Genomic DNA, 27,058 nt, shown 5'->3' on the forward strand with positions numbered 1-27,058 from the left:
GTATTATTTATAGGAAAAATGCACGAAGCACATTCTCATTATAATTATATTTTGCCATGCATCCACCATTAATATATGAGTAGGCACTACACTGACACACGGATCTGCGCCACTCCTATATTTCAGAATAATCAACCATAGCTAGCAGCCTCGCAGTATAACCCGCACAGCTGCACCGCCTAGTATCATTTCTTATTATGTAATTTGATATGCATTATTGCACGCGGCCGATGCGGCGAGCGCATCACTCCACGCGTCCAATTTGAACCGAGCTGCCAAGCATCATACCCCTATATATGCTTTCACGAGAGTATGACATTCGGCGCAGGTCAGCCTTAAATCTATAGAATTTTGTATGGAAAAAGGCTGGCGCCGAGATTTTTTATCAAAAAGTGGCACGTCATTTTCTTCGCCAATACACGAACATATCCATGAATACACGAACGATTTCACCAAAAACGTATGAAAAAAGGTAAGCTTGATATAATGTCATTCCTTTATTATTCCATGTATATGTATACATTTACTATGCAATCTCATGAATTTATTTGTATGTATGTTTTTATGTTTCTATATATGACATATAATTCTATATATGTATGTATGTATGCATGTATGTAAACTCTCCAAAACAACTTGACCAATTTTGATTAAATTTTAATATGTGCTTAACTAAGTCTACGGACGGCTTATATTGGAGCCGGTAGGTGGCGCTGCGACCGATGTTATGTTTTATATAAAAAAAAAAAAAAAATGTATTAAAATAACAATAATTCATTCTCACGTATTTATGTAAATAGTATAGTATAGTCCGTTACAATGTGTTTTAAATATGTAATATGTTCGAAAATAATCATTTAAATTACACTGTAAAGGGCCATATTGATTTATATTAAATGCACAATGTATTAAAGGTACTAAATTGGATAAGGATTAATGCTGTATTGCTTAAAATCGCTTCGAAAATAAGCCATTATTTCTCGTAATAAGTAAAGGATAAAAAATGGTTGTTGTAGGCTATCCCTAAGAGATAGATATATAGCATCGCGGACTTTTTGGAAGACCTTTTTAAGGTTACAATACTGTAGTACATTATTTTGATAGGGTTCAGCCAGCGTTAGCAATGTAAGCGCAAAAAAAGTGTTTAATTACGACATCACTTTAGAAACCTCTAAAATTATCAGTGGTTCTCTACTATATTGTGCATGTATTATACCACTGAAATTTCATGTGCTTAATTTGTGTTTATAATTCATCTCGTGCTCGGCGGTGAAGGAAAACATCGTGAGGAAACCTGCATGTGTCTAATTTCAACGAAATTCAGCCACATGTGTATTCCGCCAACCCGCATTGGAGCAGCGTGGTGGAATATGCTCCAAACCTTCTCCTCAAAGGGAGAGGAGGCCTTTATCCCAGCAGTGGGACATTTACGGGCTGCTAATGTAAGCATACATAAGGACAGACAGCGGTAAGCGACTTTGTTTTATACTATGTATTGATAATGATGATTATGCTGAAGACACAGATAGATAGGCTGGAAGGTACAAAGCTTTTCTTTACGTTTAAATTGCTTAAAATTCTTTCCATGGTACTAGAGCTACGTAGTATATTGTATAAATAATATCGTGGTATTATTTATACAATATCGCGGCATATGTTAATGCCATCATTTTAGTACTTGGAATAGTATAAATTATTTCTTTTATTTTGATTAAAAAAAAACAACCATATTTGTTTTTATTTGCAATATTAATGTGATATACTTGAGTGGGTAAATATAGATGAACAAGTTACCTCGACAAATATAACGTAAACTTTTATTCCTGTTCCAACAGTAAAAACTTCGTTTCTTACAAAACAAATTCAATACACTGAGATTGAATATTTAAAGTTTTGTTTGGTTGTTACGATGTTGTGATCGCGTCTTCTGTCGTATAATCTTTGGTTTTATTTAGACCGAATAGAAAACGAATTAAGATTAAATGTAATTGTAAAATTTCACATGTCCAAAAAAGACTAACATAGGGATCCCCTAGATAAACCTACTTAGATTGGGGAAATAGAATGTTCAATCTATACTAATATTATAAATGCGAAAGTTACTCTGTATGTACGTCTGTCTGTTGCTCTGTTACGGCCAAACCATTGAACTGAATTTTATAATATATGAAGATAACTTGAAATACAGAGATCGACATAAGACACGTTTTTATGCCTAAAACTTGACAACCAATCTCCAAAACTAGGGCGAAACCGCAGGCCATAACTAGTCATTTATAACATATTTATATTAACGTATGAAACTTTTCATAGATAATAGTTTATACATTTTTTTATATCCAAGAATTATTATTGCATAATATTTATTGTAAATGAAAGTTTTGGACATTTTATACATGAAACTGATTTTTAACTCCCGATGCGAAATAGACCTGGAGTTTAACGTGGGTAACATCCATATATGTATATATCACCCTAAATTGTAAATAAGGTTAGATTATAATCTATCTCGCGAGATTGTCAACTGTCGAAAGATTGTGAACCTTTACATACTGTTTACAATTGACCGCATTACTTTTCGGTAGGTATCTACCGAAGCTAATTAAAGTTAAATTATAAAAACTCTAACCTTACCTAACCGAAATATCATAAACTATCGAAAATCAAATATATATAATTAGCTATTATTATTATAAATAAATGTTTTCAGTAGAATGTGCCGTCCTGATATTGAAATTATTATTATTAATATTTTTATGGAAATGTAGACTAATAATAGTGTCAGTTTCATTTACAATATTTTGTCAATATAAACAATGAAGCCTTTATGAGCAGTTATATTTTCAAACGCTGCGTTGTCAGGTGAGCCAGAGCGTATTTTAATTCAGCCGCGTCTCCCATTCAAAGCTATGATAACAGAGCCTTTCAGCCCTTTAAACTCGCAATTATGAGGTCACTTCACTTGCGTTTAACATTTTAGAATTCACCGGTGAATGAGAAAAATGGAAACGTTTTGTCGTTTGCTTTTCGGTGGTTTTAAAACATTTCGCTGCAAATGGTTTTGATACAATGCAAATGTTTTTACGTATACAGTATATTCACAGTGGCTCAGTTGTTAAGGAGCGTTTGGTGATGCTATAACGAAGTTGGTAGATTTTACAGTCAGAACTGAACAGTGTTATCGTTAAATGATAATAGGAGATTACCTACAGGTTGTTGCTAATTCGTCTACAAAACTGGGCAGAGGTTTTAGGTTTTAGAAATGGTCACATTCAGTTTGGAAGTAAATTGTGAATTATCTGACAGATTTTTACTTTGTCATAACGTTTCTTTTTTACTTTCATTAAAAGTTTTGAACACAAAATAGGTGCATCCATTAAAAGAAATTTTACGCGTCTAGCCAACTACCTTACTTTACAAGAGACAGTATTTGCTTATAGTTGTTATTGGCTTATAAAATCTAAAGCAAAGTAACCCAAGAACAAGTAAATGTCCATTCGGGACTTTATCTGGACCACTACCTACTTTTTGTTAAGAAGAAATGAAAAGAGCCTCATCAGTTTCTCTTTTTTCCAACTCACGAAATTTGATATTTTAAATATCCACTAAGAATATTCAAAATACAAAATTATTTTTCGATGTCTGTAATTACTTAGCTAACATTAATTTATTTGTTTGTTACGCTTTCACGTCCTACCCAACTAATCATCTGGATATTTTAAGGGTTACAAAAATGTTATTGGGTACCTAGCATACCGCCTTCCCCAAAAAATACGTGATTGTAAGGTATAAAATGTTAACAAAAGCCAAAAAAAATTTCAAAGATTATCTACGTTTTCTATTTTATTGAGAGTTTCAAACATTTTGGTATCGATATATGGACATGGTGGTTAAGATTAAGGCTGTCTGGATGGGTGCCATCCACTTATTACAAATTCTACCACCAAACAGCAATACCAGCCTTTGGGCTAAGTTACATTGCCGATGTAAAGAATAGCTTATTTTTCAGGTTTCAAACGCTTTCAGTATTATTCAGGTGGCCAATTCGCCGTTACGTTTATTTTATAAAAAAATGTAATATTATTAAGACTTAAGATATTTATTTCTCAATTGAGTTTTAATCAAATACATTTTTGTCTCACTTATTTTCCTACTTGACCTTCTAAAGTTATTTATTAGATATAACCTTTTTATAGCCATCGGAGTATACTCAAATGGCTCTTGCGACCCGGCCATTAATTTGTGTAAAACGTTTACTCTCTCTATAAATATCCCTGTAATATATGAGTCAGGTAAAAAGCAAACTAATAAAGCAACGTCGATGGGTCATAAAGGTCGGGGAAAATAAAATTTCCTTTGATCTGTAAATGCCAAAACGTTTTTCATATTTATAGCATAAGAGCCATACATTACTTTATTGATAAACAAAATAATAATTTCGCCGTAGAAATATGTGTACCCACAACCTGATAATAAATTGATAGCTTCAAATAAACATGGACCAATAAGACAGTTCTATTCGACACTTACAAAAACGTTTGGATCATACCAAAACAATATAATGTTTAGCCAAGCCTGGTTTGCTATTCAATTTATTGAGTTTTTGGTTGAAAAAAATTTAGTTGCATCTTTGAAAGATGGAAGTTTGTACACGCTCGTGACTCGGAAAACAAGTTTGCATCAGTTTAGCTGTTGCCTAGAACTCAACTTTTTTAAGTCGTAACGAATTTGATATCCCATCGGAAAGAGAGAATGGGGGAATAGAGAACTGTTGTAGTGCAACTTTATTTGTACACTATATTATTATGACATTACTAGTTGGCTAGTCTCTCTTAAAAATGGTTGAAAAAGAAAGCTCATATTAATTTTTAAATTATTTTACGTTATGCGTTACACAAATCCTTTAAAAATAGCCTGAATTGTGTTTTTTGAAGTGATAACTTTTTATAGGTGGGTAAACCGCTTCGTTACGTAACGCGTTACGGCAACAGTCTGTCTGGCTTCTCTTTTTCTTACGCATAGGGCAGAGGTAGGCAGGCTCCTCCTTTTTCACTCTAACCCACAGCGATATTTCGGACAGACAGGTTTTTTTTTAAGTTGTCATTTCTGTCGGGCGTCCCGAGACGCAAATGTGTTTTTTTTTTATTATGTGAAACGAAAATTTGATTAAACGCTTGTTAACATATTTATTAATATTATAACCTGGTGGAAGTGACTTGACAAAAACAACGCAGTCGATGACATGGGTCAAAATGGCCGATAATTTCGATTGATCTTTATATAAAGCTTCTCTCATCAAAGGCTTATCTGTAAGGGATCGATAAGCGATAAGACCGCCTTTGTGCACCATTTACTGATTGTCTCTTGTTACTTTTATGTACCTGTTATTTATATGTTGTGCAATAAAGTTTTTAAATAATAAATAATCACATTTGAAAGTTTTTATTGGTAAGATAAAAATTGTTTTTAAATATACAGTACAACTTTTTAGATTTAAAACTTTGCTTATCAAGTAATCGCCTTCAGGTCATGAATATAATGTCATTTAGAAATATATATATACTTTTTTATATCATTCAAAAACATAAAAATATTGATATAAAAAGAATTTAATTCCTCTAAGCTTCTTTCGCCTACGGTATTTCTTTTGAAATCAGTGGTAGTTTTTTTTTTGTAAAATAGGTAGGTGGACGGGCGAACAATAATATTGATCACCATAACATACTAGCAGAGCAACAAAAAGGATGCAGGAAAAATAGTCAAGGATGTAAGGAACAGTTAACAATAGACGCAATAGTAATGAAACAAGCACTCACAAAAAAATTAAACATTCACACTATGTACATAGATTACAAAAAAGCTTTCGATTCAGTCCCTCACAGTTGGTTACTTTACATACTGCAACACTACAAAATTCACCCTAATTTAATAACATTTTTACGTGTTACCATGCTTCATTGGCAGACAAAGCTAAAATTAATACAAAATAATACATCAATTACTACTGAAACAATTAAAATCCAACGAGGTATCTTCCAGGGAGACTCGCTCAGTCCGTTATGGTTTTGTATTGCACTGAATCCTTTGTCAGAGTTACTTAATAAAACTGAAATGGGACTTCAACTAAAACATAACGACTCGCATCATACCCTTTCACATCTACTTTATATGGACGATATTAAAATATATGCAAAAAACAATGCCGAACTTACAAAACTAGCTGACATCACACAATCATTCTCGACAGACATCCAAATGCAGTTTGGGGTAGACAAATGCAAAATACACTCAATTATTAAAGGGAAATCACAAACAAATTCTTACGTACTTGACACTGGTGAACAAATAGAACACATGAATGAACACAACACTTATAAATATTTAGGATTTCACCAGTCAAAACAAATAGAGCAGAAACAAACTAAGTTAGATTTGATCAAGACATTTAAAATTCGGCTTAACCAGATTTTAAGGACCCAACTCAACTCACGTAATACTGTGAAAGCTATAAATACCTACGCAATCCCGGTCCTCACCCTCTCCTCTTTTGGGATCATAACCTGGTCTCAAACAGATTTACTAAAACTACAGCGTATGATAAACACACACATGTCTAGTCATAGAAAACGTCATCCCAGGTCATGCATACAACGCTTAACACTACCTCGTCAGGATGGAGGACAGGGTTTAATTGATATAAAAAATCTACATAATACATTAACGAACAAACTGCGTAATTATTTCTATTCTAAGGCTGATCACTCACAACTCCACAAGCACGCAATCGAAATTGAAAAAAAATTAACGCCTCTTAATCTAAGCAATAGAAGTATTCAAGCAAAATTAATTACTAGACAACAAAAAATAGATTTGTGGTCCCAAAAGTCTCTACACGGTAGGCATTTAGCCGATCTTGGCCAGTCACACGTCGACAAAGATGCGTCGAACGAATGGTTACGGAGAGGTGAGCTCTTTCCAGAAACAGAGGCTTTCAGGATCAAGTAATAGACACTCGCAATTACCAAAAGCACATCATCCGCTTACCTAACTTACCAACTGATTTATGTAGACGATGCCATAGTAGTTCTGAAACCATTCAACATATCACCGGGGCTTGCAAATCCATAGTCCAAACTGATTACAAACATAGACACGATCAAGTTGCAGCAATTATCCACCAGAACCTAGCTCATGCTTATTCATTACTAACCAAAAAGGTGGCCTATTACAAATATACGCCTGACACAGTATTAAAAAACAGCACATTTAAATTATATTGGGACCGAACTATAATAACAGATAAGACAATACATTATAATAGACCGGACATTACGTAATAGATAAAAATAAAAATATAGTATTTATTATAGACATAGCAGTATGCAACACACATAATCTTCTTAATACATACACTGAAAAGATTTCAAAATACGTAGAACTGGTAACCGAAATAAAAAGGCAATGGCAAGTAGATAATGTAAAAATCTTGCCCATTGTAATATCTACAACGGGTGTTATCCCAAAAACCCTTTCGACTAACCTAAACGCACTGCAAATGCCCGCATCCACCATTACACTTATTCAGAAAGCAGTTATTCTCAACACTTGCCGTCTCACACGTAAATTCCTGTCATCATCATAGGTTTAACCCTACAAAGACTGATACACTTGGCTTAGGCTCGTGTATCTGTTTTATTACCCCTTCAAAAGGGAGAAAAAAAAAGAGAAAGATAATTAATAATAATAATGACGTGCTGTAAGAAATATTAACCGTTCTCATCATCTCATCACACCACACCAATGTTTTTATAAATCAATATGAATTGAATAAAGAAATTGCTTTTACTTGAAAATACGATGTTGCCTCTTGTTCTTTGGGTATATAAACTTTACAGCCGAACAGTAATTTCCCTTTGATGTTCCTAATTACTTTTCTTTGTCGATTACACTTATTTGAAAAGTTATCATTGCTAATATACTATTAAATTGTAATAATACTAATTTCGTGTTGTTATTTGTCTTATGACTGTAATAACACAGCTTATTTAATTGTCTCGTCTGTACTAATTAAGACTACTAACTTTGAATTCTCGTTGGTTCAATAAAAAGTAACTGGGTTTGCCTTTTGTGAAATTCTCATTAAAAACCGGAGTCTAGATGTTTGCCGTGTCACGTTCCCGTGATTCGGAAACCGCACATTTAGTCAACAACATTTAGTCCTCCGCCTGATACTCCTCCGGTCATGTTAGATAACGATACCATTGAATAAAAAGAATGATGGAATATATCATTAATTGATTGATTTCAAACAGTTTTTTAAGAATTTAAAACAAAATAAAAACACAGACAGAAGTGATAACTTAAAATAATCTAATTCTACTATTTAATATTTAATATGAACTATTTAATATTGAAATTATTTAACTTGAGAAAAGCTTAGGTTGGGTTACTAAGGAATGTAAGGAAATGTTTTTTATTAATAAAATCTTTTATTGATTATAAATTATACGAAATAGGGACAGTGCCGTTAGAGTGAGAAAGGAAGAGCCTACCTACCGCTGCCGTATGCGTAAGAGAAAGAGAAGCCAGACAGGCTGGCACCGCAACGCGTTACGTAACGAAGCGGTTTACCCTCCCATTAGAAGTTATCACTTTAAAAATATAACGCTAGAGAGCTTTTCCAGACAATCTGGGGTGGAATGAAATTTTACAGATTAATGATACATATTAATCAACCTGCATTTACTTGTATCCTTAGTCGATAAGTTCATTTTTAATACTTTCATAGCAAGTACACTCGTAGCTATTATTTATTCAACAAGATTATTCATAACTTTAAAGCAGAAGTTTGTGTCTATATTTTAATTATACAGTTTTATTACAGAAGATTTGTTTAACTAGAGCCATTGAAGACAATTAATTTCTCCAAAGAACGTTTAAGTAAAGCGACACCTTAGTTAGTTTGTGCTCCATTAGTCATTCCCGTTTAATTTTCACCGAACAATTTGTTAAAATACCATCCTCTAATTTGCATGTAATTAGACAACTGTTTTTCATTGAACTTCTTTTATATACCATTATTTTGCGAACAACTAAATGTTTTCCGAATTTACCGAAGGTATCTGCTTGGAATGGACTTGTTTTTTGTTTACGTGGCGGTTCACTTTGTGCAAGCCCGACTGGCTAGGTTCCACCCACTCATCAGATATTCTACCGCCAAACAGCAATACTTGGTATTGTTGTATCTGGTTTATTTTAAGGTGAGTGAGTCAGTAACTGCAGGCGAATGGGACAAAACATCTCAGCTCCCAAGGTTTGTGGGGCATTGGCGATACAAGGAATGCTTAATATTACTTATAAGATTAATGGGCGGTGGTAACTACTTACCATAAGTTCACCTATTTGCCTATCAATAAAAAGACCACTTTGACCTCATCGATCTTCTATCTTCATCATCTCATTTTCTCTTATCTTATCTATGTAATTATGTTTTAAATTTAAAATATATAGGCAAATTTGTAATTTAGCAAATCGATGGCGAGCATACAAATGACACTAATAGCAATTAAGGTTTTACGGTAGAAACGGATGGAATTGCTCCTAGGCATACGGGATTTAAAAGAGATCTTAGAAATTCTAAAAATTATTTATATGACCATTAATTTATTTATAGTATTTCACTAATAAATATAATAATGAATTTTATCTAAACCCTATTCCAATCAAATAATTCTATGCAATTTGTTTATTGTCTGCTTTATTATTCATGGTGCATTTCTGTTTAGTTCTTAATGAATATTTATATATTTAATTATAATACAAAACCATACCAAGTGGTATAGTGTTTAACATTAACACATACATAACATTAACAGCCTGTAAATTTCCCACTGTTGAGCCTTAGCTCAGGTGGCCTTAGCCTTCCCTTTCAGGAGAAGGTTTGGAACATATTACACCACGCTTCTCCAATGCGGGTTGGTGGAATACACTTGAATTTCGTTGAAATTAGACACATGTAGATTTCCTTACGGTGTTTTCCTTCACCGCCGAGCACGAGATGAATTAAAAACAAAAATTAAGCACATTAAAATTCAATGGAGCTTGCCTGGGTTTTAGCCCGCAATCATCGGTTAAGATGCACGCGTTCTAACCACATGGCCATCTCGGCTCTGGTATAGTGTTTATCCACTTTAATTTTACTTCCAAATTTCCGACAACAACTACGCCGATATTCAAAACGACACATTTTTACGAATCCTTACTGAATGTCATAGATTATGTAAGATATAATCAATTTAATGTCAAAGTTATTTTGCTCTCCTCTTTTGGTTGAAATAGACGACATGTATAAGTATTATATAATTCATCTCATTGTATAGGTTTCTTTGTTTTTTATGTAAAACGATTTCAATTTAAATCCCAGGATTTTATGTATCAGCTGCTATAACAGCTGCTTAATGTAATAGTAAAATGAAGGATTACTAACATTTTTTGTTTGGAAAAAATATATACTAACAACCGAAACGCGCTCCATCGAATTTTCTCGTTTCATTAACTAATGTCCCCTACAAAGGCCGCCGTACAACGGGGCATTAGTGATTACATATTACGTAATGCTGAGGCTGCGCTAGTAAAACAGGTCACTCGTTCTCATCCGGTGACCGGAAATGTTTTTTCTCATTTTCATATACAAATAACTTTCTGTAAGCATATTTATAAGTAACATCTAAAGGACTGATATTCTCAACTTAAAAAAATAACTATAAGATAATATATCTATTTAAAAAAATATATCATCATTCTCCAATAATAAATAAGACAAAATAATCTAGATAGTATTTAGTAAAAAAAAAAAATATTTAAAAAAAGAACATTGTGTATAGGAATAAAACTATATTACGTCAAAAATGCTTTTAATCAAACTTTACAGTGTACCCAAATTAGACTTTAAAATTTAAGTTCCGTCTCGCTGAAATCTCATAGAAAGAAAATTATTCCATGATATTTATAATTACATTATTAAATGTATATAAAGTAATGATGTGATTCATAATATATCTCAAAAAAGTTTATATTACAGGGTCTTTATGTACATTTGAGGTTTGTTGACGGTTCTTTGAGAAAACATATCCCGTAGGGTGTGTAAGATGGCAATATTTGTACCAAAGCGTATTTACTTATGTGAGGGGCGTAATTTCTCGTAACTTTGAAAATATAAAGATGGAAAGAATGTTCTTTATTGTTTCTTTCTTTTACTGCAATTCTTTTATAAGTCATTTCTATTTTATGTTCTCACTCAGTACCGGAGTAAATTAATATTGTTTCAGACCGTCGGGGCTTTATCGGTTTGATTAGAATTGATAGACATTTATTTGTCTGGAAAGATCATGGCTTTGTAGATAGAACACGTGTATCTCAACCGAAGGTTAGGAGTTCGATTCCGGGCATACATCATCGGGATTGTGATGTTTATAATTTTTTTTTAAATAGAATATTACTGTCGTGACACAGAATATATATTTGCAAAACACCACTGAGTTTTCATAATTATAATTATCAGCTTAATTGGTGGTGAACTAAAACTTCGAGATTTTACTATATTAACCTCAAAAATTATGACAAAACTATAGAACAGCAACAATAACAGCTGTTACGTAAAACAATGATTTCAACATATGATTTTTTTTAATATGATTTATAACAGCTAATTTGAAGATATGCTTTTTTCCTACAGCCATATGCTCCATATCAGGCTTTATAAAACGTGTAAAATATTACTTGGCAATTTGCCGCTAACCAAGAGATCAAAGATGTCCTTGAGTAATTATGCAATTATCATTTTAAGAAGTATATCAGGGGACTCGTCAGCTTTCGTTTGTAATGAATTTTGAAACTGTTTTATTAATAAAGAGCTACTTATCAAGTGATCGCAATAATTAAACAAAGAGATTGTTTAGAATATTATCCATCATATTGGACTTAATAACGAACATTATTTGTCAATCGAAGGGTCCATTGCGGTGCCATGAGAATAGTTGGCTCCAAAGAGGATCCACGTGGATCCAACTATATCACAGCAGACCACTATAGCAGACCTCTCAGAAAACAATAATAGTCTTTAGTTTAGTAATTACATTTATTCACTTATCCTGCAAACTTGATCTGTAATAGAAAGTGTCTATGTTTGGGGATTTTATAACGTACCGGCGAAAATATCATTTTGTTCGATACTGGTACTTAATATAGAAATTTGTGTTTTCAAAGTCGAAACACATCATTATCGTTTCGAATAGATTTTCCTGGACTATATTAGCGAAAGTAAAATTAGTACAATACTACGTTTCCTGTAAATGACACTGAAGCAAAAGCGATTAAAATATCCTTAGCGTCAGACTTCTGAACCGGTAAACGCGGTCAGAAATTTGATCAAATTTTCAACTCGGTCGTCTTCGCAAATAGCCCATACTAGATCTGGTTTTATACTTCTATTTAAAGTTTCGTTAAAGAATTTATGAAAAATGGTATAAGTTTTTATCAATGTAACGTGCGCGTCACTGTTGAGTCCTAATTTAATTTCGGATTCACCAGCTCAATGCGAAACGGATTTCTTTATAACTTAATATTAAAAATTATATGTGAATTTTAAATACCTACGTTTGACCGAGTGGTATTTTAATACAGCTCTTTTATATTCGATTTTCTTCAGCTATGCCAGGTGTATATCTTTACAAAAATCAACAATGAAAACTGAGAAACGAAATTGTATCTGAAATATCGTATTCGAAAATGTTTATGCATTACAATATCTCCTGCATATAAAACTACCCCAGCAAAATTTGATTCCGAAGGGCATTATAATTCGGTACGACCAGTAGGATCACTTTGGTATTAGTATTTATAGCACATGCGATGACATATACATATAAATTTACATATCTGTTAAGAATTGCCCGCAATTTTCTACAATAAAATAATTTCTATATGTATATTAATATATTCGTCGTATTCGAGTTTACTCGTTTTACTACAATTATCTTTACATATAAATATTATGTAAAAAGAAACCTACTACGATAAACTCAAATCGAATTGTAGAACTTTTAAACTGCACGTGCCATGGACATAGGATTCCATCCCACTTTAATAGAAACTTAGTAGGAGGGCAAATTCTTGCTTAAAGTATTTGCCTGTTCCATGTGACTTATCAAATCTAAGTCGTCAGTATTCAAGAATTTGTCAGATAAAATAAATGCTTAGTTAATCTCTTTTAAGTGTTCTATTTTTAATTTTTTTGGATAACTGGATGATCATCCAGTTTCTGAAAGCTCAGGTCAAAGTTTGAGTCATGGACTGACTTCGACCAATGATATTTAAGATTAAATTTAAATACTTTATCTGATTTTGATACTGTAGCTTAGTATATTATAGTTAGGCAAAAAAATTAAACGTAGTGTATGATGAGCTGTAATAACCCAGTGGTTACAAGATGTAAATTTTAACATCATTTTATCATTGAAGTCACGTGCTTAATTCTTCAGGAAAACTTCAGTGGATAAGAATCTACCATGTGGTAACCAACCTGCTTTGGAATAGCGGAGTGTAGTAAGCTCCAAAATTTCTTTTCAACAGGAAGATACGACATTTTCCCTGTTAGTGTGACATTAACAGACTGTTACTTTTAAGTGTATGTTAATAAGCCACGGATAGCCGAATACATTATAATATAATAGATTTTTTAAATTGCTTAAATATCATATACACCTGCTCATTAGCGTAGTATTATTATGAAGTAATGTTAATATATATAATATATCAAATATCATAATATCAAAAACAATATAAATGAACATGGAACGTTAAAACATAACACATACGTAGTAGATAAAATTAGAAAAATGAACTAGGAATTAATTACAATTAATTATCGGATTTGAGCCGAGATGGCCCAGTGGTTAGAACGCGTGCATCTTAACCGATGATTTCGGGTTCAAACCCAGGCAGGCACCACTGAAATTTCATGTGCTTAATTTGTGTTTATAATTCATCTCGTGCTCGGCGGTGAAGGAAAACATCGTGAGGAAACCTGCATGTGTCTAATTTCAATGAAATTCTGCCACATGTGTATTCCGCCAACATCGCATCGGAGCAGCGTTGTGGAATATGCTCCAAACCTTCTCCTCAAAGGGAGAGGAGGCCTTTATCCCAGCAGTGGGATATTTACGGGCTGCTAATGCTAATCGGATTTGATTCATAAATAATAATTTATTAATTGATGTTAAGTCATCAACAATAATAACAACACATTGGCATCGATAGTGCTAGAAATATCAGTCATACACCATAAACGGACTGCATATAGGAACTTAGATTCATGTCCTTGTAATTGCACCGACTCGCTCTCCCTTCAAACCAAAACGTCAATCAATGCATCAATATTAATTGTTATTGCTTAGAATAATTGAAGATTTAGTAAATAACAATCATGACCACCATTGTCTAATTTGATTGAGATGTGATAGTTCTTTTTAAAAAGAAGTTCTTTTACGCAGTTTAGAGTAGAGTGAACATGCAGAAATCGTCAAGTAAGGAAAAAGCGTTATGCTCCCCATCCTTTCCACCTTTTCCTCTCTTTATTTCTATTATATACGGTTTTATATTTTTATATATTGACATGATAATTAAAACAATTATATTTCTTATATTTCAATATTTGGTAGTAGTAGGTAGGGCTTTGTCAAGCTTCTGGATAGGTACTACTTACTTATAAGGTATTCTACCGACAAACGTCAGTACTCAGTGATGTTGTGTTCCGGCTACAAGGGTGAAGTAAGCTACACTGGCTTAACTTGGCCAATTACAAGCACATAAAATCTTAGTTCCCAAGGTTGGTGGCACATTGGCTATGTGAGAAATGATAATGTTTCTTACAGTGCTATTGTCTATCGGCGGTGGGCTACCACTAATTTATTACTTGCCTCTTAAATTCATTGAGTCTATTATTATCATATTATATATTAAAAGCAGATTCTTTCAAATTGGGTGTCCCACGACACCCCCAGTTTTTTATTAGGAAGACTATTAGCCGTTACCACTATGTTTCACAAGCTTCTTTGTTATCTGGACAACAGTGATAGAGACTTCGCATGCATTAATACTTTTTCTTAATAGTTCCTTAGTAGTTTATTTCATATTGTGATATTTATTAGTAATATTATAACAAGTTACTTCATGCGCAAGCATGCTATTTGTAAGTGTGAAGAATCACAGAACTTTACACAGAAGTTTATACAGAACTTTAGATATATTTTAAGGTCGTTTGATCCAGACATGTCCGATACAAGTCTCTATTCCCTGTAAGGTCGTAAATGTATGCGGTGAAACATCCTCTTGAATATTTAAACAGACTGAAATATAAAATATTATTCCAAGTTTTAACTTTCATGGTACGCTTCTGATATTTATTCCAAAGTAACTCTTCCCGACCGCTTCGAGAAAATATCGTAAATATATGTTGTTTTAACCTAACCCCTGGCAGTATTTAGCTATACAATAAGATTTAAAATAAAAAATATATATATTTGGTGTCTCTTCTTAAATACAATTTTTTGGCCTTACTACTAGTGCAGTTGAACTAATGTTTCAGCCTATTGTTTAAGTGATATTTGCTGTTAAATTTACATCTAAAATTTGATCCAGACATTAATATAAAAGAATGAAGTAGAATAAAAGCGTTTTAAGGGTGAACAGTATATCATACTTTGATTGTTACAATTGTTCGCCTCGTTACTTTTCTTTGATCTCAACGCTGTGTGTTTTAAATCAACGCACGATGAAGTATATGACAGATTGGCTGGCTACCTAACCTAACGCTTTCTTATAAATTATTCTGGTGGTGGGTTTTTCCTCGCCTGGTTCTTTTACCAAAAGTGACTTCTTTCACAACTATAAATTGAGATAAATATTCTACATACTTCATCACAGCAATTGTTTGTTTGTTTGTTGTAATACGCGTTTTATTTCGTGATATTATCTGCGTACTCTCCATTCTATATTAAAGAAAGATCTATGAATAGTTAATATTTCTTACAGTGCCAAAATCTATGGCATTTGTGACTCAGATAGCCAGTCCATCTACCTATCAGACATCATGATTGATATGTTATCAAATGTTTATCTGACAAAAATGAATAATTTTGGTCATTACATTTTAAGTAATAATAAGACAAGTTTATTAACTAAGGTATTCTCGTATTTTAAAGTAAATAAGAAATAAGATATTTCTTATATACTTTAAAATATAATAATTTACTCTAAATGCCCCCTGCTATGATTTTTATGTAAGTGCTAAATTTACGATAGCACCTGATGCTTAGTATATCACGTGTACTCTTGGATATTGCTAAAGTTAGAAATGGAACATAAAGCCCATGTAATTACACCGGCTCAATCACCCTCCGCTGTAACGCTGAACATAAAATAACGTTATGCGCTATTTCTTAGCAATTCAAAATTTGTATTTGGATGGAACGTACGCGAAACAAGTAATAAATATAAAATGATTGAATGTCTAAATGCCATGGTTTGTTTGCCAATGTTTATTCAAAATTTATCGCACAACATGTAAATAATGATAAGGTTATATAAGAGTAACAGAAAATAATTACATGTCACACAAATATCCTTCATCAAAATTCATCGCAGTTTTGTACATATTAGTGGGAAATTAATAAAACTGTAAAACTAATCCTTTTCCACGACAAAGTACTATAATATTCGATTAACAGCTACAAACAAATGTATTAAATCATCAAAGCGAATCACTACTGATATGCCGCGTTTAACCACCCGATTTTTTCTTAAGAGGACAGTCCTTGCGGAACGCTAAAATAGCGCTTACTATTTTCAAAATATCTTAAAACTGGAGCATTGATTATGGATAAAAAAATACATTCAGTATGTGAATAGATATATCTCAAGTTTCACCGGATCATATTTATAAATAAACTTAGTAAATTCATCGTCAACATCACTCAAAATACTGAAATCGCCTTTTCTATTAACATTTTTAAGCTATTTAGCGGCTAGTTTATCATACTTTGATTGTTAATGTTAACATGTATTTTTGGTTAAATGGGGACACAAAAGTGTAAATAATAAATTCACCATGTTCAATTTCTATTATATAACACAATATTATAGTAATTTTTATTTAAATATTGCTTACTTTTTGGCATTCGTCGTCCATACTTTTTAGTATGGAGAAAATAATTTTACGGTTTTGACTTATTATTCGACATTTCTGTCAATAAATTTTCAGTCCCTCCCCAGAGCCCAAGGTGAAAGCACGTCAGTTTTTATTTCGAGCCGAGTCTTATAATTTCGCGAAAAGATGTTTTCCCTAATTTTTTTACAAAGCAGTCTTGAAGATTGTTATTTCATAAAACGTTTTGTACTGATTGATAAATAAGAATCCAGGAGAATCACCCCGCATACAATGCAGACAAGCAGAACAAATAAATATGTAAACTAATCATGTTGATTATGACTCTGTTTATCTTTGAGTAGAATTAATGAATTAAATGCAACCAATCGCCAATATACAAATAAAATCGAACACCAAATACAACTCAAAAGTGAAAAAATTACTGATAGACTTACTAAATTCACTTTTGTTCATTGACTCGATTGCATATACAAATGGACAAACAATTGACAATCAATTGCAATTGCATTAACTAAACATCAAATATTTATTAAATGACGAAAACAATTTACAAAATACATTAAAATTAATAACAAAGCTAAATAACAAATTCGTCGTAGCCATTACACAAAATGAAAGCTGTTTACCGAACAACAATCAAATTTCAATACAGTATAACCATTATGTCAGATCGTAAAAGGGAATTGGAATGTCGGCGTTATATTGATGACGTCTATCCCTCAATGTAAGGTATCCAATATCAATGGGGGAAAGTTCAAAATACACCATCAATAATATTTATTTAGCTCAGCAAAAGCGTTTATAACGAATCATTTAAGATGACGCTGGATATACTTTTTCAGATTACGCAATACACAAGAACGTGAAATTCTTTTAATGTGAATAATCTTTATTAAATTTAAGAGATGGGAATAAGTCGTTCCGTTAGTATTACTTTATATTCCAATGTAAATAACAAAAATCTTGTGATAGATAGCTCAGGAAATAAAGCTAATAATAACAAATTCAGAGGGTACTTTGAACATTTATTGCTATTGCTTCTTATTGTTCTTATTTTTTTGGAGAAGAGGAAAGGCTGTTTATGATGAAGATTAACATATTATTTTTAAGTATTTCCGGTAACGTTAACCGAAAAAAATGGAATCAATTGCTAACGTTTTTCTATTATTTTATATTATAATAAAACAGAACATACATCATACAGTATATTTATTTTTAGAAATCACATTTAAATATTAGTTCATTTTAGCTTAATACAATGAACGTTATAATCAGTACAATGATCTTACCTTTAATTACTTTCGCCATCAAAGCCCCAAACGAACTGTGAACTAATCTATTCACGCAGTACTTTTAAAATGTTTAACCCTTCTTACAATTTATGTGACTACCCGTCTCGCTGATTATCTCAAATTTAAATTTAGTCCAATCATGATCATATTTATGTACAATATATATTACTTACATTTAAATAGCTTACACAATATATTTCATTACATATATACACGTCTTAAGCCGCGTGAAACTATCAAACGGAATCCTTTTGGAACTGCGCTGCATGTTCTGGTATAAGTTTTATGTATGTGTATGTTAGCATTATGAAAAGTCTCATCATTTATCAGTATTTTTTAAATTATAGATAATTATAATAATAATGATAGTGTTAAAGGTACCTATAGGTCATTTTTAAATATCTTAACAAGTTCAATATTTACGGACAAGCTATGAGTTACTAAATTATAAAAGTACTATAGGAAAAATTATCAAATGAAGAACGACTTTTCGCATCCTTTGAGCTCACAATTATGTATGTATTTCCATTAAGTATAAAATGTATAATTAAGAAAAGTTATACCTTTTAAATTATCTTCACACCGAAACACAACAATACTAAGAATTTCTGTTTGGCGGTATAATATCTAATAAGTGATATCAATTCAGACGCGCTTGCACAAAGTCGCACAAGTAAATTAAGCAGTTAATCATGCAGGAATCATATATAATATCTCCAATTAACAAGGAAAACTGGTTTCAAACACGCTGTAGAAAATCAGTATAGTAGATTAAACTTTATTGAGAAAGAGTAAAGATCGTAAAGAGAATAAATAAATAAAATATATTTTCTTAAGAAATACATTTCAAATTAACCATAATCAATCCCCACAGTCAAAATCTTGGACGCAAATTATTATAAGTACTGATTCCGTTAAATCTCAATCTGTAAGGAATTACAGATATTTTCAACCTATTTTCATCTTGAATAACTCTCAGATTTGCCCTTTTCTCGCTGACTTAACAAACGTGTCGATATCTGTGATTTCAGCTTGAAACACCCTTGAAATGTGAAAACAATTTTTTTATAACATTTTCCTGTAACTGACAGCTGACCTTACTATCATTATAATATACAGATATCCCATTATGAACATCACAACAAAAAATAACCAACAAGGTAACAAACAGGGCCGGATTTTGGGAAGGGCAACCGGAACAAATGCCCTGACCACTGAATAAGAATTTTAATGTAATGTATGCTTAGATATCTAGATATAATCGAATTACAGTAATAGTAATATTATAGTATTGCTGTTTGAAAAATTAATGATACAAAGAGTAAATGAATTATAAACAAACTTTACTGACAAAAATTAAATTCTTAAAAAAAATATTATATCATTTATAAAAAAAATAGTAGGGGCACCTACTTCTCTGTTGCCCTAAGGCCTCTAGACTTCCAAATCCGGTCCTGGCAACAATTAATTGAATGTCATAGACTTAGTCTCACACAATATATTATAAACAATTTCTACAACCCAGCACGCGATCCAATGACTTGCGCGTCACCAAACTATAATAGTATTGTATTAGAAAATTTTATACACGTAATGACCATAATTTGGACAAATATTAACCACAATGAATTATGTGTAAACACAAAGAATACAAGCAAAACCAATGATTATATTTTTACTTGAAGGTATCTATTGACGCGCTTTGGGGGTAAGTAAGTCTCATGTCCCAGAAATCGTTCAAAATGGCTCAATTGCCAAATTTAAAAATTAAAAAAACTGTAAGAGGGCTTGTGTGAACTTGAAAAATTATTATACAATTAATGAAATTATGGTTGACAGCACACCTTGGGAATGAAACGATAGTCTCCTGGCTATTTCTTTCATATAGAATATTTGTAAATAATAAAAAATTAAAAAAGACCTACTGGCTTTCTTTTTTCTTCTTCGATTTTTATCAGGTCAAGGTATTTTCTATTCCGAACAAGTGGTAGTGTTTAATTTTGGTGGTGGTGTTGAATTTCAATAAATAAGTGTAATGCTTCTATATTGAATACAGGGATTTGATTTAATTTGTTTTGATTTGACTGGTGTGCCGTGACTAAAAAAATTGGTAATAACACAAATGTATTTATTTTATTAACGAAATATGTTTTTATTTATTTCACTACAGTGAATTATTTTAATAATTAATTATTTTAGTAACTGTCAGTTTCCAAATTTATGTTGTTTTTTTTTTTAAGATTGCACATAAATACATTTGCCGTTAATGCTTTATTAAATTTAATATATAAATTACTGTAAGTGTGTACTATTATTTTATTCCTTTGCTACTCTAAGAAGAGTCTAGAAGCGATTGCTATAAGCAATTAGGTCGCCGTTGATATTTTAGTTTATATCTATTTAGTTTACGTCAAGTGCAATAAAAAAATAAATATAAAGAACATTAATATAAACATTTTAATTAAAATTTAAAAGCTACAGAAAATCAGTCGCCATAGAAATAATCTGAAAGCCCTCCCTCACGTTTCTAGTTACGTCAACCGGGAGTTTATCTCCGGCGATTATCCACGTAGATCCACTGCCGGCCCGGCTAATTACGTCCATTATGCCGGTTACTGCTGATGTTACTCTACGAATAAAATAGAACACTGCTTACAGATCAAATTGACTTTACATTATCGTACGAAAGTGAGTAACAAATGAATACACTTAGAATTTTAACACCATCAAGATACGTAGAAGAGAAATCATTTTTGATTTGAGATAATTATTTTGTAAGCATTAATATTTTGTATATGTAAATATTAAACAAAGTTAAATAGAACAGATGTCGATAGTCTATAAACAAAATATCGTGGTTCCGAATTTGGGTCGGCACTGTTCAGTTTTCATGTGCTTGATTTGTGTGCATATTGTGCTTGGTTATGACGGAATACATGTACTCGTATCTACAAAATTGAACCGTGTAATGAACTCCATACCATCCTTGAGCCTTTTTCGCGGCCGTAAAAGTCCATTACATTTAAGGTTGCTTTATACTGAACTTAATGCCTGAGGGCGTTCATGCTTACCGAATATAAAGGCTATAATTATATAAATAATAAAACAAAACAAATACATATATTCTAATAACTAACAATATTTATGGCTCGTATTCGAATAAACTCGTGTTATATTATGAAGTATATGCAAAGTAAACCAGTAAATCTTTGGTTCCATCTCGATTCTATGGCGTAATATATGGGTTACAAATGTCACGTTTGGATTTCGTATCGAAATAAAATTCGAAGTAATGCATCGTATTTTCTCTGAAATCCAAATACACAGTTCTTTCTATAGCACAACGAAATTTAATTTCGCAAATGTGACTACCCATAAAATGTAAAATTGGAACATTCCCGTCTGTGGTTCATGCATAATGTATGCTCAACAACAATCCGAGTTACCAGGTGTCATTCATCAAACGCGGGACCATTAAACTTGTTCGAATCAATAGTTTATGAATGATATTTGGTATTTGTTTATTACTTTAAATAGAAACGTTAAATCTCATGTGTCAACGAGGTCTGTTTATAAAAACTAAATAAAAGTAAAGTAAAGTAATATGCATGTTCCTCAGCTGAGAAGAGAAGGTTTGGAGTTTTTTCCACCACGCTGTACCAAAGCGGCTTTGTACACATATATATATGATGCAGATTTCCATCTAAATCTTTTTTTACATATTCTTCTATATCAGAATTATTATAAGCTCGAATTAATCAGATTGCAACCTGAGACATTCGGCTATGATTCACGTTCCAACCACCACCAGCGTGGTGGTGTAACTTCCAAACTTTCTTTTAGAATTGGATACAAAGCCTTAGTTGATAAAAAAGCGTGTAACTAACACTCGTTGAATTTTAGGCTGGATATATTGTATAAATTTAATTGTATTTAACTGACATAACTTTGTATCTCAAATTTTGGAAATAGGAACTATTGAGTTTGTTGCCGGTTCTTTTAAGTAGAATCTACATTCCAAACCAGTTATATGTATATATAGCCTTACATTTAGTACAATTTTTTTTCATTGTGATTTTAGCCCAGAAATGGAAATTACATGAATTTGTAATAATAAACATAATCTCTGCGATTGAAACGTTACTGCGTATTGAAATTCACCAGAATTACCTTTGCCTCTCAGGGGCTTGTTGGGCAATGTTTTGCGGGTTCTTCGAATTATGCCTGTATAACAAAACAGTGTCGGTTGGTCCTAAGCAAACTGTGATTACGCGAACTTTCGTCTTGTCATAGGATTCTTGGGTCTGTAATTTAAAATAAATTAGTGCTTTTTTAATGAGAAGACAGACCAGTAATTTGGGTACATGATTATAAATGATGATTCCATAGCTTTGTGTGAAGAATAAGTTGCCTATTTTTAAGGAGTAATTGGTTATAAGGAAGTTCACACTACCGGTGATCCATCTATAATTTTATTGTTAATAATCAACACATTTTAGATTACCTCAAACACTAGTCTTAGGAGAGGAGGACATATCCCTCTTTTCCTTTTTCTCGATTAGACTGTTATTTATTATCTGTAGCCGACTGGGGATCAAACCTGAGATCGGATACAGCCATTTTTGTTAGTTATAGATTTTCACTCACGAAGGCGCGCCTCCGCGTTAAATTATTGGTCTGCATTAGTGTGAGTGACGCTCGTATTTACTCTATAGTGTGTGTTAGATGACTAATGTAAGAATACACACAGCAAAAAAATACAAATTAGGTTATATTTGTTGATACTAGCTGATAGTTAAAACGTAACGCGCGCCTTCGTGAATGGAAAGATCTATAATTAATTGGATATGCTTAATAATGGCTAGCAATTAAAGAATTTTCAATTTTATGTTACATTAAAAAATTGCCACTAAGATTATTATCTTGTCTTGCTATAAAATATTAGTACGTATTAAAATTCTTACTGCGATATAATTGCTGAACTGTAGAACAGCTGTTTTTGTAGCCGTGTAAACGGGGGAATGAGAGGTTTGTTTCAAAGCCAGTAAGGATGACATGTTTATAACAACGCCACCACCACCACCGCGGTCTGCTCTCATCACCTCCATAGCTTTTAGTGTACTGGTTACTGTTGCAGTCTGTAAATCAAATTATGATACCGTAAGCAAATAATTCATAGGTATATGTATAGTTAAATCTTCAACAATTATATTTCTACTTTTATTTATATATCATTTTTTTTAAATATTATTACAAACATGCTTATCTTAAATAAGGTCACTGTTTGTCAAACAAGCTTGCTGCTCAAATGCCTATCATACTTAATTTGATAATAAATTACCGAATGATGCCCCGGCTAATTAACCCAGTAGAACCCAAGTTTGAACAAGATGGGACACTCATGTAAAAGTCTGTTATTGTACTCGAAGTTGGGAATAAGATGTAATATAGTTACCATGAATATAAAATAAGTTTTACGATGAATGCTATACGCGCCTAATATGATAAAAAAAAATTATCATAATAATTACCTACATACGTATTATTTTAATTATGATGCAATGTAATAACTTTTTTGAACCATAAAATTATACTTTTCAATACATCAAAACCCTTAACAATTGTATTTTTTCCTTTAGCCGATTTTATAATGTTTAGGAGTTTGATAAGGTTATGTTTAACGTCTAAATTCGATTTTCAAGTTTTGACTTTCAAAGGCATACTTACAAAATTAACATCAATTGTCCTCTTGTAAAAACCCTCTTCATCACATATAACCGCAGCATTATTTATAACAGCATCAAGTCTTCTGTATTTGTCCAAAACTTGACTATACGCGGCTGAAAGTTGTTCTTCGTCTGAGATGTCACATTTTATGAACTTAGCTCTCAGGGCGCCTAACTTGTTCAATAGTTCTCCCTCTAGGGCTCCCCCTTCGCGTTCCAACACGTCTAAGAACGCGACGTGCTGTAATATCAAATTCGAACGAGTTCAATTTAAGAAGTTTTATGGCGTCTGCTCTTACAAAATTTTGTTATTACTTTTCCGAGGCTCGATATTGATAGTCAGAACTTTCGTCGTGTTGCTTAAAATTGTACCAATATTAATAAAAATTCTTTAAAGAAGATCTTCCTTCAAGATTTCTATTTTCTATCTAATGTTGTAAAGATCAATATGTTATGTCTGTGACGTCATTAGCATTAAAGTAAGATAAAATGATAAATAATTATTTTTATTTTTAGTCTGGGATATCTCTATAATAGATTTCCAAGGCAATTTTTACCAAAATTAATTCAAATTTTCTCGATCTGACTACCCATAGACTAAGTTAATAATTTCAACATGATGATATAGTATTTTTCTTTGACCTTTCACAAATAGTTAGTTAAAAACATACCCTGGCATTTAACGTCAACAAACTTCTGACCAATCCCGCACCAATACCAGCTGCACCACCTGTCACTAAAATAACTTTGCCATCAACACTCCAACAGTTCACCTTATCCTCCATTCCAAATCACTATAGCACCTGAGATACGGAAAACTACGAAACAAGTAATATGCCTATATTGAATATTTTTACTACCAAGAATGAAATGAACTCAGGAACTTATCGGTATAATTCTGATATGTATGTTTGATTATATGCAGCTATCAGATAAGACGGTTTAAACAATTCCGATCTTTTACGATTGTGATTCTCAAATCTTTCGACCGACAAAATTAATATTGTACGGTTGTTTTCGACCGTTACACGCTGATTATATTTACTTTGACTTTGGACGTGTCAACAACAAGATAACGAACAATAGTTCTTTTTGTATTATACTAGCTGAACAAGCGGATTTACTCGCGTGATATTTCGGAAACTCGATCTATTGCACACAAACTGTAAAAAATATAGCCTATGTCCTTCCACGTTACTCGGAAACTATCTCCGTGCAAAATTCCGTCTAAATTGTTTTAGTAGTTTAAGCGTGAAGAGGGAACAGACAGAGTTACTATCGCATATGTATAGCAGTCGATGTGCTATCCAGTGGCAAGTTACAATAAAGTGAATATGATAAAAAACTTATACATTAATAAAAAATAATTGTATTTATATGTGGATACTTCCATTGTTTCTTCGGCCAAACAGTGTTAAAATCTATTAAATATTTATACATTTACTTATTGTTAGATTAATAATAATAAGCAATCGGGCAAATAATAAAAAAGACGAGGTAGGCTAATGATTTATTTTAAACGGCTAGACCAATCTGGATGATTAAATTAAAGATTTTTTTGGAGAAAAATAACAATGCTTATTTTGTGGAATCAGGAACGAAAACAGCCTAAGGGGTCAAGGTTACACGTGTGACTTTAACATCGTTAAGCAGCCCGAAAGCCAGCGCTCTTAATGCAAAAACGCAATTTCAAAGAGTACGAGTAAATTTTGATGAAGCATTCATAATATTCCATTACTTTATGTATGTTTTATAATATAACCTGGCTAACGAAATTCGGTATCACTCAGGAAACGTCTAAATGGTTACATACTTTACATACTTTAACCCTAACAAAATTACAATCATTTTTGGACAGTCGAGTCGATATTTATTTATATAAGTAGTTAGTATCTGTAGTATAAGTATTCGTCTTCGGAATTACTTTTTTCCTTAAGGTTTTTTTTTTTATTAAAATGAAAGTGGTATAGCTGATGTGATTTATTAAATTCATTCAGTTAGTAAGTGCTTCTCAAATGCTAACCGCGGGCAATCTCGATTTACTTTGAGTGGTTTCGGAACTCAGCACTCTAGAGTTCTTAAGGCATGAATCCCTGGTCAGCTGTTTCAAGCTCTTGTACAGATTTCATTATTGTTTTTTTCTACATTAAATGTGCACTTTCGGAGCTTGATAGATCGAAAACTATTTAACTTCTTGTAGAATTATATTGGAGAAGTTTTATTTTATTATTAGTGTTGCAGGTATTTTTGATTTAATTTCGGTATTTTTTAGAAGAATGTCAGTTTGTATGGTACTGGATGATTGTGAAAATATTTAGATATATATTATATTAACACGCGAAGAGCAAACTTCGTACCCTTTATTATATATATATAGTTTTTTTATGATGTCTGTACATAACCAATGCGCAACCAACCTTGGGAACTAAGATGTTACGTCCCTTGTGCCTGTACTTACACTGGCACACTCACCCTTCAAACCGGAACACAACAATATCGAGTACTGCCAGACGAGCTTGCACAAAGCCTAACCACCAAGGTATATAATGTATTCTTCGTCAAGTTATCCATAATTATTAACCAGGCCCTCTGTATTCCACCAACCAATAAACAAGTATATAATCAAATTGGACGTAGGCGTGCATATTATTATTTTAGATGTTTCAAATGATGATATATCCGGAATGATGGTTATTATAAAAAAGAGTTTTTGAACATTTTATAGATTATTTTGCATGACCTAAAATTTTTTTTCATAATATTTAGTTTACTAGAAAAATTCAAAAACCGATACTTTTTACAATTGACCGCGGTGC

The 27,058-nt window shown here is 32.2% G+C and overlaps 2 protein-coding genes across 2 annotated transcripts in view; one reads left to right on the top strand and one right to left on the bottom strand.

The window, feature by feature from the left end:
- LOC125064880 overlaps positions 1-27,058 on the top strand; it is a 149,724-nt gene that overhangs the window by 107,036 nt on the left and 15,630 nt on the right. The gene's annotated exons all lie outside the window — the stretch shown is intronic.
- LOC125064882 (15-hydroxyprostaglandin dehydrogenase [NAD(+)]-like) lies at positions 20,951-25,134 on the bottom strand. The gene is made up of 5 exons (XM_047672179.1): positions 24,914-25,134; positions 24,244-24,483; positions 23,481-23,654; positions 22,687-22,820; positions 20,951-21,145 (listed from the first exon to the last, which is right to left on the bottom strand). Exons 1-5 carry the CDS (start codon positions 25,025-25,027, stop codon positions 20,992-20,994), a joined length of 816 nt encoding a protein of 271 aa, XP_047528135.1. The 5' UTR covers positions 25,028-25,134; the 3' UTR covers positions 20,951-20,991.

The sequence above is a fragment of the Vanessa atalanta genome, chromosome 6 (genome assembly GCF_905147765.1).
Source record: "Vanessa atalanta chromosome 6, ilVanAtal1.2, whole genome shotgun sequence".
Lineage (NCBI taxonomy): Eukaryota > Metazoa > Arthropoda > Insecta > Lepidoptera > Nymphalidae > Vanessa > Vanessa atalanta.

Coding starts and splice junctions, on each gene's coding strand:
- LOC125064882 (XM_047672179.1), bottom strand. CDS start 25,027: ATGGAGGATAAGGTGAACTGTTGGAGTGTTGATGGCAAAGTTATTTTA. Junction 23,655..24,243: donor GGACAATTGATGTTAATTTT/GTAAGTATGCCT, acceptor TTTGATTTACAG/ACTGCAACAGTAACCAGTAC. Junction 21,146..22,686: donor CAAGCCCCTGAGAGGCAAAG/GTAATTCTGGTG, acceptor TTTTATTCGTAG/AGTAACATCAGCAGTAACCG.